Raw genomic sequence first — 14,273 nt, 5'->3', positions numbered from 1 at the left:
TTCACCTTTGTATTCACATATTCAGATAATTAGTTGAAGGTGTATATAGGGATTGGTGTTGTTTATGTGTTATGCATCTGGCAATTAATTGCCGTAGTAAGTGTAGTATTCATGCACTATACAACAAGGAAGTCTTCACAAAATGTTTGGGGAACACCATTTCCAAATTCAAAAAAGATATTTCTTCGTATTAAAAATATTAATGAACCAACTAACTATCATTAAAACAACAGAACTTCTAAATACTCTTTATATGAAGTATGGAAAGCAACGAGTATTGTTTATGGTTAAGGTACATATGAAAAAGAAACGGTAAATATAATATAGGAGTATCGCCTGCGTGTATTTAAAATAATTGAACACATTTTTTGGTTGAAAAGTTAAGTAAAAAACGCAAAATATTTTATACACCAAAATCATACAAATGCCAACAAGTTGGAATAAGTACATACCATAACAATATATTTACAGAAGTAGTTTGAGCAAAAATGGTTAAATGATGTTCTTAACGTCTATAACTTAACGTCTATAAACACCGGTTAATTTGGCGATTTATACAGGAATGACTTACAACGAGTGAGATTCACATAGATGCATAAGTCAAGATAAACTTAAACTTAAATATAAAGCACTACATACTTGTCAACAGTATAGATGAACACCATATTTCATAAAATCAGTAAGAAAACATGAGCGTATTACAAAGCTTGTGCATTTATTTTGTACAATTGACATTGAATCTAGTTAATGCGACACGGGAGTCATAAAGGGAAGGCTGCAGAAGAAATATACTGAGAGTGCCACAGACGCATGCTGTGCCGAAAAAAATCAGAAAGATCCTGTCCATTACCATAGCAACGTAGTTCCAATCGCGGTCTTCCTGAAATACACGATATATCATATTAGTATATGCGTGTTATAAATAAAATCAAACGAGACAAGTACATTATTGTTGTGATTTTTAGATTTTATATGTTCAATTTATTTCTAACATAAAGTTAACGCACATTTAGGAAGAAAACATAACAGAACACTTGGTAAGAGCTATAAAGCGGTTGTCAAGATCGAGCACGTTGTAAACATAGTAAAATGTGCACATTTATTGTGATTTTCAGATTCAGAGAAGTAATGTTAACTATGAATTTTTTCAACATATAATGAGGAAAATACTAACTGATATTTCTGCATCGTGGTTGTGAAGATGGCCAGCAATGAAGCCCACCGCTTTTAGAGATGCCTGAATCTCCGGAGGATACCTGTCCGTTGAAATGTACTTAGATCTGTGCCTTATATTCCCAAATTGAACATTGTTGCTACCAACGTCTGGGAACTGGCGAAGAAAGTGGGGCGATTGATTACGGTCGCTCATCTCCATTCTGTTATATTCGTTATTCGGTTTTGCTGGCCTTGACATGCAAATGATCTTCGGTATTGTGTCAATAAACAGCCATTTGATCCATGGACCCATCTTATGTGTAGCCGGGGAACGGAAATGAACATTTAATGTTGTCACAGTCAGGAATATTGACAACGTCACGACTATCATAGTGAACATCAGATATTTGCCTAGTAAGGGTATTACGATTGACGTCGGTGGATTGATATCGGACAACAGCAGGAAGAACACCGTCAGGGCAATTAGGATGGAGATTGACAATACGATCTTTTCGCCCGATTCACTGGGGAGACAAAAGACAAGCACAGTGAGACAGGAGATTGCAACACACGGTAAAATGAGGTTTATTGTGTAGAAAAGGGTTCGTCTCCGAATGGTAATGTTGAAGGTAATGTCGGGATAAGGTTCCGGACAACAAGGGTAGAACTTCTCCTTGCGTCTGGCGGTCACATTTATAATGTCCCATTCCACGTTCTGGTAGTAGTCACATAAGTCCACACCGTTCGGAATTACCATCTGGTCGTTTTCCAAAACACCAGGCCCACTTACATGCTGGAGGTCGATCTTAAATACATGAATGTTTGTGTCAATAAATAAATAAATAAATACATAAATAAATAAATAAATAAATAAATAAATAAATAAATAAATAAATAAATAAATAAATAAATAAATAAATAATAAATAAATAAATAAATAAATAAATAAATACATACATACATAAATTAATAAATAAGTAAATAAATAAATGTATTATCTTCTCTTTGGCTATCAAGATATAATCATGAATATATATTCATATTTTGAAATAACACGAAAGAACTTGAGTACAACAAGGGCTGTTTGTAAAACATGCATGCCCCCCGTATGGGCTGTCCGTTGTAGTGGCAGCCATTGTGTGAATACGATTTTTGTCACTGTGACCTTGACCTTTGACCTAGTGACCTGAAAATCAATAGGGGTCATCTGCGGGTCACGATCAATGCACCTGTGAAGTGTCATGATCCTAGGCAAAAGCGTTCTTGGGTTATCATCCGAAAATCATTTTACTATTTCGGGTCACCGTGACCTTGACCTTTGACCTTGTGACCTCAAAATCAATAGGGGTCATCTGCAAGTCATGATCAATCTACCTATGAAGTTTCATGATCCTAGGCGTATGCGTTCTTGAGTTATCATCCGAATACCATTTTACTATTTCGGGTCACCGTGACCTTGACCTTTGACCTAGTGACCTCAAAATCAATAGGGGTCATCTGCGAGTCATGATCAATCTACCCATAAGTTTCATTATCCTAGGCGTATGCGTTCTTGAGTTATCATCCGGAAAACATTATACTATTTCGGGTCACCGTGACCTTGACCTTTGACCTAGTGACCTCAAAATCTATATGGGTCATCTGCAAGTCATGATCAATCTACCCATGAAGTTTCATGATCCTAGGTGTATGCGTTCTTGAGTTATCATTCAAAAACCATTTTACTATTTCTGGTCACCGTGACCTTGACCTTTGACCTAGTGACCTCAAAATCAATAGGGGTCATCTGCGAGTCATGATCAATGTACCTACGAAGTTTCATGATCCTAGGCCCAAGCGTTCTTGAGTTATCGTCTGACAACCACCTGGTGAACGGACCGACCGACAGACCGACCGACAGACCGACCGACAGACCGACATGAGCAAAGCAATATACCCCCTCTTCTTCGAAGGGGGGCATAAAAACACAACATTTATTAAGTGCAGGCTTGCAGCTCATTATACTTGGAATTATTAAAAGCGTTCTATATGGGAACTCTTACATCTTTTGACATCAAAGCAACTGTGTAGAGCAAAATTAAATGATCAGAATTGAACGCTTTAATTTTATTTTCTTAAAACAACGAACACATTTTAAACTAGTATCGTCACTGACGTTCATGTAATACCATCGCATGGCGCATTGTAAGTTGTAAAACTCTTCAGTTTAAAGAACTGGATTTCCAAATATCCTAGCTTCATAGCTTCATGATGTTATTGTCTTGATACTTCACATTATAGTTGATATATGCAATTGACCAAATTTTAGCATGCAGATCCACAAAGGCACTTACTGCGAAATTATAACCGCAGGGATACATTTGTTTTGCACTGAACTTCCCAGTACTGTTAGCTATCTCATAATAAAGTGGCAAGATGACGAGGCTTAGTTTTCTGCTTTTACAGACTTTAAATGTTAATTAAAAAATAGAATTAAACAAACAAAGAACTCTAAAAAAATATGGAAGCACGAGTTTTAATGATCGTGTACTCCATGAAATTCGATATAGCTACGATCAAGTGATACTTAATTTAGTATTTAAGATAAGCTACGGAACAAAATAAGTACACAAGTTAACAAGGAACAATAACTCTAAGATATTGAAGCAAGATGCGCTTAGTGAGATCTACCTAGGTAAAAGTAAAACGTTCAAGTGGATACAGTTTTTAGTTTTAAATAATATTTTTACAAAAATTAACGACCAATAAATGTATCTAAAAATATTTACGGAGAATAAGACACACTTTGCGACTAATAGTTCCTAAACGAGATTAACCTTATTATGAAGTTTTAAGTTGAGTCATCTTTAATTTGTTTAGAAGTTCTTCTGAGAAAGGTAAAGTATAGTTATAAACAAAGGAGATGCGAATGCAATACAATAAGGTTTTGTGCACTGCATATCTCCCAATTAAGATGAACTTACCAAGACAGTTTAAAGATGACATTCATTTTAGTTTAAGAGCTATGAACCGTTCACACTTAAAATAACTTTCAGAGTATCCAAGCAGCAGTTATAGTTCTCTGGCAAGTTTCCTCTCGATAAGGTATGCCCCCTACTTATTTTTCAAATTGATACATCTTTAAGTTTCAAAGGTATGCACCCAACAAGTACACAATGAACGAAAAACTATTCCCCGACGTTGGTAGCAACAAAGCAATCACTCAAAAATAGAGGAGCAGGAGGTATGCACGTTCACCCAGTGGGATCTTAAAAGTTTTAGTTTAAAGTTAGTAACTATTTAAGGTTTTAAGATACGCCGATTAGCTGCGGACAAGGAATCCAACGGCCGAACGATGGCGTCGATAAAAAATCCCAGGCGGACAACTTTGACCATTAGCCTCCTAAAGAATTTCTTTGTGCTAAAGCTATAAAAATTGGCCAGGTAACCCCACAAAACCATCAAAACTTTTTTTAACATTCCATAAACCAAGCAAGCAATAAAGCGCACAAGCAATAAAGCGCAATTTATCACCTGGCGTCCATCGTAGGTCCAGCTACTGAACTTCATGAAGCATTCCTGTTGATCAAAAGGGAAGTACTCGACGTTGATTGGACAGTAGGTCTTATAGATTGCCGGTGGCTCCCAGACAATCAAACCTGTGAAGTAAACCTTAGCCTTTGTAAGCAGCGTCACAATGAATTCTCCATCGGCACTGAAACCACAGCATAACTCTGGTTAGAGCAATGAAAATATAAAAATTCTTGCTAAACTCAAATATTATTAATGTATGACACGAACATATATTACGGTATGCACTTGATAAACCACTCTGAGATGTTTTTGTTTAAAAAAGGACCGCCTTTGAAAAGATGAAACTCTATTCCGTTTATAACTAAAATATGTGGAAACGAACAATTGCATACATTATCAAAGATGATATTGATATAAAAAAAGAAATATAGGAATTTAATATAACTAGGATTGAGAATTTAACACATAATACACGATATGTGCAGTGTTTTTTGTTGACACATACTTGTTATACACAACAATGTCAGGTCTCCATAATTCTTCTGATGGTATAAATGTCATCTGAATTCCACCGTATTCGTCGGGGTCCCACCGAAGTCTGTTATCAACCCATTCCTGTCAATATAACAGTGTAATCGGAAGGCTGTTTTGTGCTAAAGAATATCTTTCAACCCATTAAAACTCATAGACGTTCTATTGCAAACCAAAGTGTTTAGCGATTGTGAGGTAAAATACCCACACTTAAGGTTTTACACTATGCAAATTTAAACTTCATTAGATGAATGATCTATTCGATTGAACTTGACTATTTCGTTATCCATCGAAACCTCCTACGAATTTATTTAATCATTTAGTTTTGATTTAACAAAATACAACGCGTTAAAGGCGTAAATTGTAAGTGTAAGTATCCAGGAACAATATATTCACAACATACGTGACGAAGCCAGAGATTCGAGGTTAGAATCTGGAACTTTTCAGACTGAAATACAAAAAACGAAATACCATTTAAACAATTTTAGAAATACATTTAATGTATTTAATGGAATGCACAATGACATGTACATACCAATATGCAGTCAGTTGATACTACATTGTGTGTTACTAAACTACATGCGCCGCAAGCTCGTAACTAAAGATTTCTCGTGTTTCAACAGAAAACGTGCTTCACAATTTATGATAACATTTATTATTAACACTGAATATGGATTACTCACAAATATAATCGAATACGTACAATCAGTGGAATGAGTGGCCCAGACATTCAACAGATACGTATCTATTGACACACTTCTTCCCGCTTAACTCAAGTACATATTCTAACATTTTGTTACCGCAATCTTTAATTATAGTTTGTATTTGTTCAGCAGGTAATTGGTCAGGGGAAAATCCGACAACTATTACACAAATACACAACGCTAAATCGAATCATATAACAATTTATTAAGTATGAGGGCATAGTTGGTGCTTTGGTGCGAGCTTCTTCCGTGCTCTCGACGCAATAAATACAAACGATAAAATGTTTCGTGTATTTCTCTTTGCATTGTGGGCGTTAAATTGTTCTTTATTGGTTCTCAATTCTGTTGTAACGAATGAAGAATTAAGTATGCCGCTGAAAAAGAAACGTTAAATTATGATTATTATTTATTACAATATCGAAATAGTTTCAGCTGTTAAACGTGAAACACTGAAAACCGGAAATATGAAAACAAATGAATATTTCAATTTGATGCACTTTTCATACTAAAAGCAGATCATTTGCAGTGCTCTAATGCTGCGATCGAAGCCTTCTGTACGAGCCTTTGTCTCATCGTTACCTGTTTTAAAAAGCCCATAAAATATGGATAATATAATATGGATGATATTATCTACCAGTATCCAATGGATAGGTAAAATTTAGGTTAACATTTAAATGCTAAGAAAATCATATATCTCCCTGGAGTAATTCTTGAGAAGTCTTGATAAGAAACATTTTTAAATGACTTCTTTTCCCAAGTGATGTTCTTTAAGATATACATACACAACGGGGATTTGAAATATAAATAGGCTGTTTACAACAGGTTTTATTTGTTTATTTGTATTTTATGCGTTTCGATTATTAATTTGTTTTTTTGTCATCTTTTTTATTAATATTTTTCAAATGATATTTATATAATATCAATAATTGAACAGTTATCGTTTGATACTTAAAACTGTAAATATAATTGTATCAACTGATCTTATATCTATTAGATAAATCACAGTTTGAAGACATTAATAAACAATCTAAACGCGGTTTTTGAAACGTCTTCAGTGTATGCTTTTCAAATTATCATTCGTGAAACGTTCTTTGCAGTTATGTTTTCTATGAATATTTAAAGCGCCGGAAATCGGTACTAAAATAATGCAGAGCGTTTAACTGTCATATTTTACTATAGTAAATAACTAGTTACACACACCTAAGATTTATTAAAGAATTGAATAGCATTTTTCTGCATTTTATCGGTGTATGAACTGTCGGGAAAAATACACCTAATTTATGCATAAACGCCATATTATACTATTTGTATCTCAAAACAACGTAACAATTGTCAACTATGTTGTTGGAGGTATCTGCAATTAAAAAAGATGTGTGTCGCGTTCTAAGAAAAATGGGCATAATGCCTGTGCGTAAAGTCCGCACTTCTTTTAAAAGAAAAATAGTTAAAATACCATAATAGCGGAAAGTGTAGTCCCTGCGAATTGCACAGGCTAATCTGGCACGACACTTTACGCACATGCATTATGCCCAGATTTCTCAGAACGAGACACATGTATTCAACTCAAATGCTTTATTTTGATATGTTGCCATTAAAAGTTACAAAATATGAGCTTGAAACATGACATACAACATCCAGCAGCTGTGACAGTCGCATTCCCAGCTTCACAGTCAATTTGCTGTCGGCCGTGCCATTGATCGTGCTACCAGCGGGCATAATCTCCTTGTTATAGGAGTTCTCCTTAAATTAAACAGTGCCATTGGTATGTGTTGGCAACACGTATGTGTATAAAACATTAATAACCTTCGATGTGTTGCTAACAATTATATATAAACCTTACATAAGGCATTCCAGTCTCTTAAAGCTGATAACATACGGCGGTACAAAATATGGAACCGTTCCAGTCGCTTTATATAACACGCATGTGCTTTATTAAATACTTACTTAAATATTTCCAGTAGATTGATGATTCGGACATAAATGATTGTACAGCATACAAAATACTATATGTCGCTTTAAGTTGGGCTGACACAGGTGATTACAGCATATCAAACACCATAGTTTTGAATGTGTATCTTATATATAACTTCAGCCATAAAGAAGCCATAAGTCATAGAGAACTATTAAAGAGGCAGGTATTGTCTGGTTTATATTTCTTATCATGTTTAAAAAACGAAATATACATTTTTGATCCATATAAGATCAAAAGTGTTATATAAAAAAGATTTGATCTTTGATCGTGTGTTTACATATCATATCAATAAGGAATATGTTACCGTAATGGTAAATTGTCTCAATATATGTTTAGATAACATAAGGATATCTTTCATATAATCATATCATGGATTTAATAATGAACGACAAAATATTAAAAAAAAATAAGTATGTACTTTTAATAGGAAGTGATGTAACAGCTGCTCCTTGGGCCGGGTGTTCGGCGACGCGTCGAATATTCCTGCAGTAGCCAGACCGAAACTCAGCACTGTACAAACATATAGGAAATGCTTGTCTAACATTGTCAGTTGATATAATCCGTACGGTGTATGTGCTGGAATAAATATATTTTCAACGATCCATTGATATATTCACAGTGTCCATTACTATTCAATATCCGCCCTCGTTCGACATACCATGCATGTATACATACATGTATCACATTATAGTTAATGCACACGCCATATTAAATATGAATAATATACAATCCTAGTGACATGTAGGCGCATATGTTTTCTCCGTCAATAGCAACGAAAATCTCTTATTTCAAAATCGTTGTTTCTGCCAGAGCTTCCTAACACACGTTAATTGCACGCACATTAACCACTTTGATAACGTAATAGGTAAATCCGTTCGGTATGTACTCAACCTGGTTATTTAAGCATTGAACACGGTAAGATGTAGCTTAATATTCAACAGCGGCTTCTTGTTTCTACAGACTTACCAAAGCGCTCATTTATGTTAAGTTACCTGTGCACGAAGCATGCAACTGTACTTATACACACATCAATATAAAAGCAATGATATGTGTGCGTGGACAAAAACATACATTGTAGTTTGTAAGCAACATGTTTTCTTAACGTGAATAAATGCTGGAGATCTTACTTGACAGTGAAAACCTCATTAGAAAGCTATTAAACGCTCGCTGATCGCTGAATTTATCCCTTCCTAGCTCTCTCAATCCCTCGTTCCCTCGCTCAACCGCTTATAATCTCTCCCTTTCTCTCTCCCCCAAACCTCCCTCACTTGCTCCGTCTCTTACTTACTCCCTCTCTCCTTACCTCCATATACCCCTCCCTCCCAACTCCATTCACTCACTCACTCACTCACTCACTCACTCACTCACTCACTCACTCACTCACTCACTCACTCACTCACTCACTCACTCACTCACTCACTCACTCACTCACTCACTCAGCCGTTTTGAAAAATCTTTATCGTTTATCATTTCAGTCTTCTTTATAAATTAGTACACATGCAAAACATGGGGTGCAAAAAACAATTTCCAAGAGGAATACGGATCAATCCTTATTTCATTCGTTTTCTTATATAATAAGCATCCATCAAGTGTTCTCAATGTTAACTGAAAGTTGTGTTGTTATTAATTTTAAGTCGTGCCGCTATCGGTAATCGTATTGGCACAATGAAGCTGGACATGATTATGCAGTGTAACGATTGCGTAATTTTTTATGAATATTTAATTAACCTCTCTATCGAATAGTCAGGCGTTTTCTATGTTTGGTAACCTAAGCCCCCAAAATGTGCTTTTGTAGCTTTCATAATGAAAGATAACTATTTAAATGCAGTTTAAGTAAGCAGATAAAAAGTTTTCAACACGACACCAAATAAAAAAGAATCATTGACGAATTGTTTAATGTAGACACCCGTTGTTTCAACTGTGATCAGATTGTCATAACGTTCCAGCTTTCGAAGACGTTTTTCAGATGGGATAATTTTTCTCCCTTCCATATTCACGTCTGTTACACGTGAATAATTATGCAGAAAATTGGATCGGAAGTCAATAACTGATAATTTCTGTGATAATTGACCGCCTCTGTTCCTTCTTCTTCATTATTTTTTATCGAGTGCACCGGGATTGTCTCCCATATGACCATCGCCCCCCAGAAAGACGTGTTAGTTGGTTACGGGGGATAGTGCAAGATACAGGAGACATCCCGTTCCAGAGGTGATCCTGGGTATTTTAGTGCCCGGTGTATAGCACCTAGTACACTGCACCTCGGTTTAACGTCTCATGCGAAAGACGAGTTAGTAGGTTAGGTGCAGCGGGGGATCGAACCAGCGCTCTCTGGATTGTGAAGCCAGTGTGTTACCACTAGACCACGGATCCGCTACAATTGACCGCCTCTGACAAATTGAAGACCCATTTATCTGGCGTGCTTAATGTATGATCCGGTAGATAAGAATTTGATCACTGAAAATAAGACGTTTCCGAATCAACATAATTATACGGACTTATTTGCCAAAGAGGAATATTTGCCTCGAATTCCGTTTCATATCGCATGCTTTCAACATCTTAACATGACAGTGGAAAATAAACCTCTTGTTTTTAGGATGTAAGGAAAACCTGTTGAAAGAATACAAATTAGTATCCATACATGCAGTCATATTTATCAAGGGCTAACTCACATCTTGTATCAAAATCAATTAGTAGCATACCTAAATGTCCAATCAGTACGGCATAAAGTCAACCTGGATTACACATAATAACGGATTTTGTAAATATTTATTTTGAGGTGAAAGTCCCATGTAAAATGACATGCAATTAAATATCAACATACTCTTTGAAATGCACGTGTTTTTGCATTATTGGTATAAGAGTGATACAGGCGTTTCTATCATAATGTATTTCATCTTTAATACTTTTCTGTGTGTTCCCTGAATACTTTCTTGCCATTCGGATAATTTTTTATAGTAACCTGAAAACTTTGTCAAGGAAATGTAACTAGGTGAATAGAAAACGACAAGTCTAATTTTATATGTCATGTATGGTAATAACAGTTTAGTTTCAGGGACTTAACTTACTATATATATTTGTGTTTGATCAATAGTGTACGACCAATTAATTACAGATAGGATTATATATATGTTCAGCATGTAACACTCCTGAGTCTCAAATGATGGCACACACATAACACATTTTTGTCAGGATGTTTTAAAAACAAAAAAAATCATGGATACTCAAAAACCAATTGCAAGACTGAAGGCAAAACAAAACGAAATATTTTTTTTTTATATAGAGACATAAAATATTTTAATTTAATTTAATATTTGTTTAATTGAGTCTAACAAGGCATTATCATTAGTTCTTTAACATCATTTTTCATTAATCTTAAATGATATTTATAAGTAGATTTATCTTTTGTAGCCTTTCTATAAAAGTTATTTGATTGGTTCTTTATTTTTTACGTCTACAACGGGTTGGTGAATACGGACCCGAAGTGATGATTACATTCGATCTACAAACCATGCATTTTCATTTAATACAGTTCCGACTTATACTGAATATGATCCTGCAACACTTGAATTTATTCGATTAATCTCAATGACCACATTTGTCACATGTGGGTGGAATTTTAGATCCATTGATTAAAACTGGAACATTCATGATGCATTTGTTTCGGAAAGTACATACACCTTTTTGCCCTGATCACAGGTACATTTCTCCATAATATGTTTATCATTATATATTTGATAATTACTTGTCAATGTATAATAAAAAGACATTTTGCGCAATTCCAAAGATTATAAATTAGTTCATATTTGAATAATGTATGACAAAAGACACCTTATTAAAAAATGTTTCTGTACTCACATCCGGTGCATTCTATATACTAAAAGCTGATTGAAAACTCTATGGAATATAATGAATCATTTTCTTTCATAAAACCACAGTCAGTTTTAAAGGAGCCTTTTCACGTTTTGGAAAATCGAAAAAATAAAAAAAACAAGTTTCAGATTCGCAAATTTTCGTTGTAGTTACAATGTATTATATTTGACAGGGAACAGTAATACTGCACATTTACCATGCTCTAAAATACCCATTATATGCATCTTTTTGACGATTTAAAAACCTGGAAATTATAAAACGTTGCAACGCGAAACGATAGAATAATTTGGAGAGCTCTGTTGTTGTCGTTATATTGTGTGATACTACGAGGATTGCTTATATAAAGTATAAAATACACTGTATGTTGTAGGAGCACGGATGGCCGAGTGGTCTAAGCGATAGACTTGTTCTCCAGGGGTCAGTGGTTGGAGCCCAGTTGAGGTAACTTTTATTTCTTTTTTTTAAATGTTTTCATGTATTTTTACTGGAGCTTTTTAGATCTTAAGTTTACATTTATCAATATAAAGCATTTAATCACAAACTTCAATACATGCTTAAATCTGTGAAAAAGGTCCCTTAAAGCTGATAATATATCCAGCATGAAGAAAATGTTGGACATTGAGGCATATCTTGATCGCACATTGGTAAAAATCGGTAGTTATTTAATAAAAATAATGTAACACATGTGGTTTGTCGCATTTTCAACTTCTGTAAATTAATATTGACGGCTGAATATTTTTCGCAACGTCGGTAGTTTACTAGCCTGTGTAATTATATGTTTTTTCACTGGTCAACATTTTAAGAAATGGCACCATGCATGAACAAACCGCACATTTCGCACAGTAAAGGCTACCTTTATTGTCAAAAATAAGCTATTGGTCGATATGTATATATGAGAAGTGGGCAGACGTATATTTTTCTAATATCATATTATCATTTGTATAATATTAAGCGTTCGTTGCTGACATGAAGATTCTTCGCTATGGTATCAATGCCAACATCCCAAAGTAACATATGCATCCAATTTGTGAATTGATTGCTCGATAAGTGTTCACATATTTTTAGAGAAAGGAGAATATTCTTGAGAGTAAGATCAACCCAACAGTCTTGATAGATGCTTAAAGTAAGATCAGACTTACAGTCATGAGAGATGCTTAAAGTAAGATCAGACTTAAAGCCTTAAAAGAGATGTTTAAAGTAAGATCAGACTTACAGCCTTAAGAGATGCTTAAAGTAAGATCAGACTTATAGCATTGAGGGATGGTTAAAGTAAGATCAGACTTACAGTCTTGAGAGATGCTTAAAGTAAGATCAGACTTACAGTCTTGAGAGATGCTTAAAGTAAGATCAGACTTACAGTCTTGAGAGATGCTTAAAGTAAGATCAGACTTATAGCATTGAGGGATGGTTAAAGTAAGATAAACCTAACAGTCTTGAGAGATGCTTAAAGTAAGATTAGACTTACAGTCTTGAGAGATGCTTAAAGTAAGATCAGACTTACAGTATTGAGAGATGCTTAAAGTAAGATCAGACTTACAGTATTGAGAGATGCTTAGAGTAAGATCAGACTTACAGTATTGAGAGATGCTTAAAGTAAGATCAGACTTACAGTATTGAAAGATGCTTAAAGTAAGATCAGACTTACAGCATTGAGGGATGGTTAAAGTAAGATCAGCCTAACAGTCTTGAGAGATGCTTAAAGTAAGATCAGACTTACAGTCTTGATAGATACTTAAAGTAAGATCAGACTTATAGTCTTGATAGATGCTTAAAGTAAGATCAGACTTACAGTCTTGATAGATACTTAAAGTAAGATCAGCCTAACAGTCTTGATAGATGCTTAAAGTAAGATCAGACTTACAGTATTGAAAGATGCTTAAAGTAAGATCAGACTTACAGCATTGAGGGATGGTTAAAGTAAGATAAACCTAACAGTCTTGAGAGATGCTTAAAGTAAGATTAGACTTACAGTCTTGAGAGATGCTTAGAGTAAGATCAGACTTACAGTCTTGAGAGATGCTTAGAGTAAGATACACCTAACAGTCTTGATAGATGCTTAGAGTAAGATCAGACTTACAGTATTGAAAGATGCTTAAAGTAAGATTCAACTAACAGTCTTGATAGATGCTTCAAGTAAGATCAGACTTACAGTATTGAAAGATGCTTAAAGTAAGATTCGACTAACAGTCTTGATAGATGCTTCAAGTAAGATCGGACTTACAGTATTGAAAGATGCTTAAAGTAAGATCAGACTTACAGCATTGAGGGATGGTTAAAGTAAGATCAGCCTAACAGTCTTGAGAGATGCTTAAAGTAAGATCAGACTTACAGTCTCGAGAGATGCGTAAAGTAAGATCAGACTTAAGTCTTGAGAGATAATTAAAGTAAGATTAGCCTAAAAGTCTTGAGAGATGCTTAAAGTAAGATCAGACTTACAGTCTCGAGAGATGCTTAAAGTAAGATCATAATTAAGTCTTGAGAGATGCTTAAAGTAAGATTAGCCTAAAAGTATTGAGAGATGCTTAAAG

The 14,273-nt window shown here is 34.8% G+C and overlaps 1 protein-coding gene across 1 annotated transcript; it reads right to left on the bottom strand.

The window, feature by feature from the left end:
* Positions 1 to 246: 246 nt before the first annotated feature.
* Positions 247 to 9,130, bottom strand: LOC127879589 (acetylcholine receptor subunit alpha-like 1). The gene is made up of 8 exons (XM_052426540.1): positions 9,003 to 9,130; positions 8,294 to 8,766; positions 7,533 to 7,643; positions 5,603 to 5,647; positions 5,174 to 5,283; positions 4,669 to 4,849; positions 1,175 to 1,960; positions 247 to 880 (listed from the first exon to the last, which is right to left on the bottom strand). Exons 2-8 carry the CDS (start codon positions 8,417 to 8,419, stop codon positions 716 to 718), a joined length of 1,524 nt encoding a protein of 507 aa, XP_052282500.1. The 5' UTR covers positions 8,420 to 8,766; positions 9,003 to 9,130; the 3' UTR covers positions 247 to 715.
* Positions 9,131 to 14,273: the final 5,143 nt, after the last annotated feature.

Source organism: Dreissena polymorpha, chromosome 4 (assembly GCF_020536995.1).
Source record: "Dreissena polymorpha isolate Duluth1 chromosome 4, UMN_Dpol_1.0, whole genome shotgun sequence".
NCBI classification, from domain to species: domain Eukaryota; kingdom Metazoa; phylum Mollusca; class Bivalvia; order Myida; family Dreissenidae; genus Dreissena; species Dreissena polymorpha.
Note: the sequence above shows the minus strand (reverse complement) of the source record. Positions and strands in the feature narration are given on the sequence as shown.

Bases quoted from the DNA above. Each gene is read 5' to 3' on its own strand.
- LOC127879589 (XM_052426540.1), bottom strand. From the start codon at position 8,419: ATGTTAGACAAGCATTTCCTATATGTTTGTACAGTGCTGAGTTTCGGT. The intron at 5,648-7,532 runs GTATGTCATGTT...TTTGTATTTCAG, and splicing joins TGTCACAGCTGCTGGATGTT to TCTGAAAAGTTCCAGATTCT. The intron at 881-1,174 runs GTTAGTATTTTC...CGTGTATTTCAG, and splicing joins ACCACGATGCAGAAATATCA to GAAGACCGCGATTGGAACTA.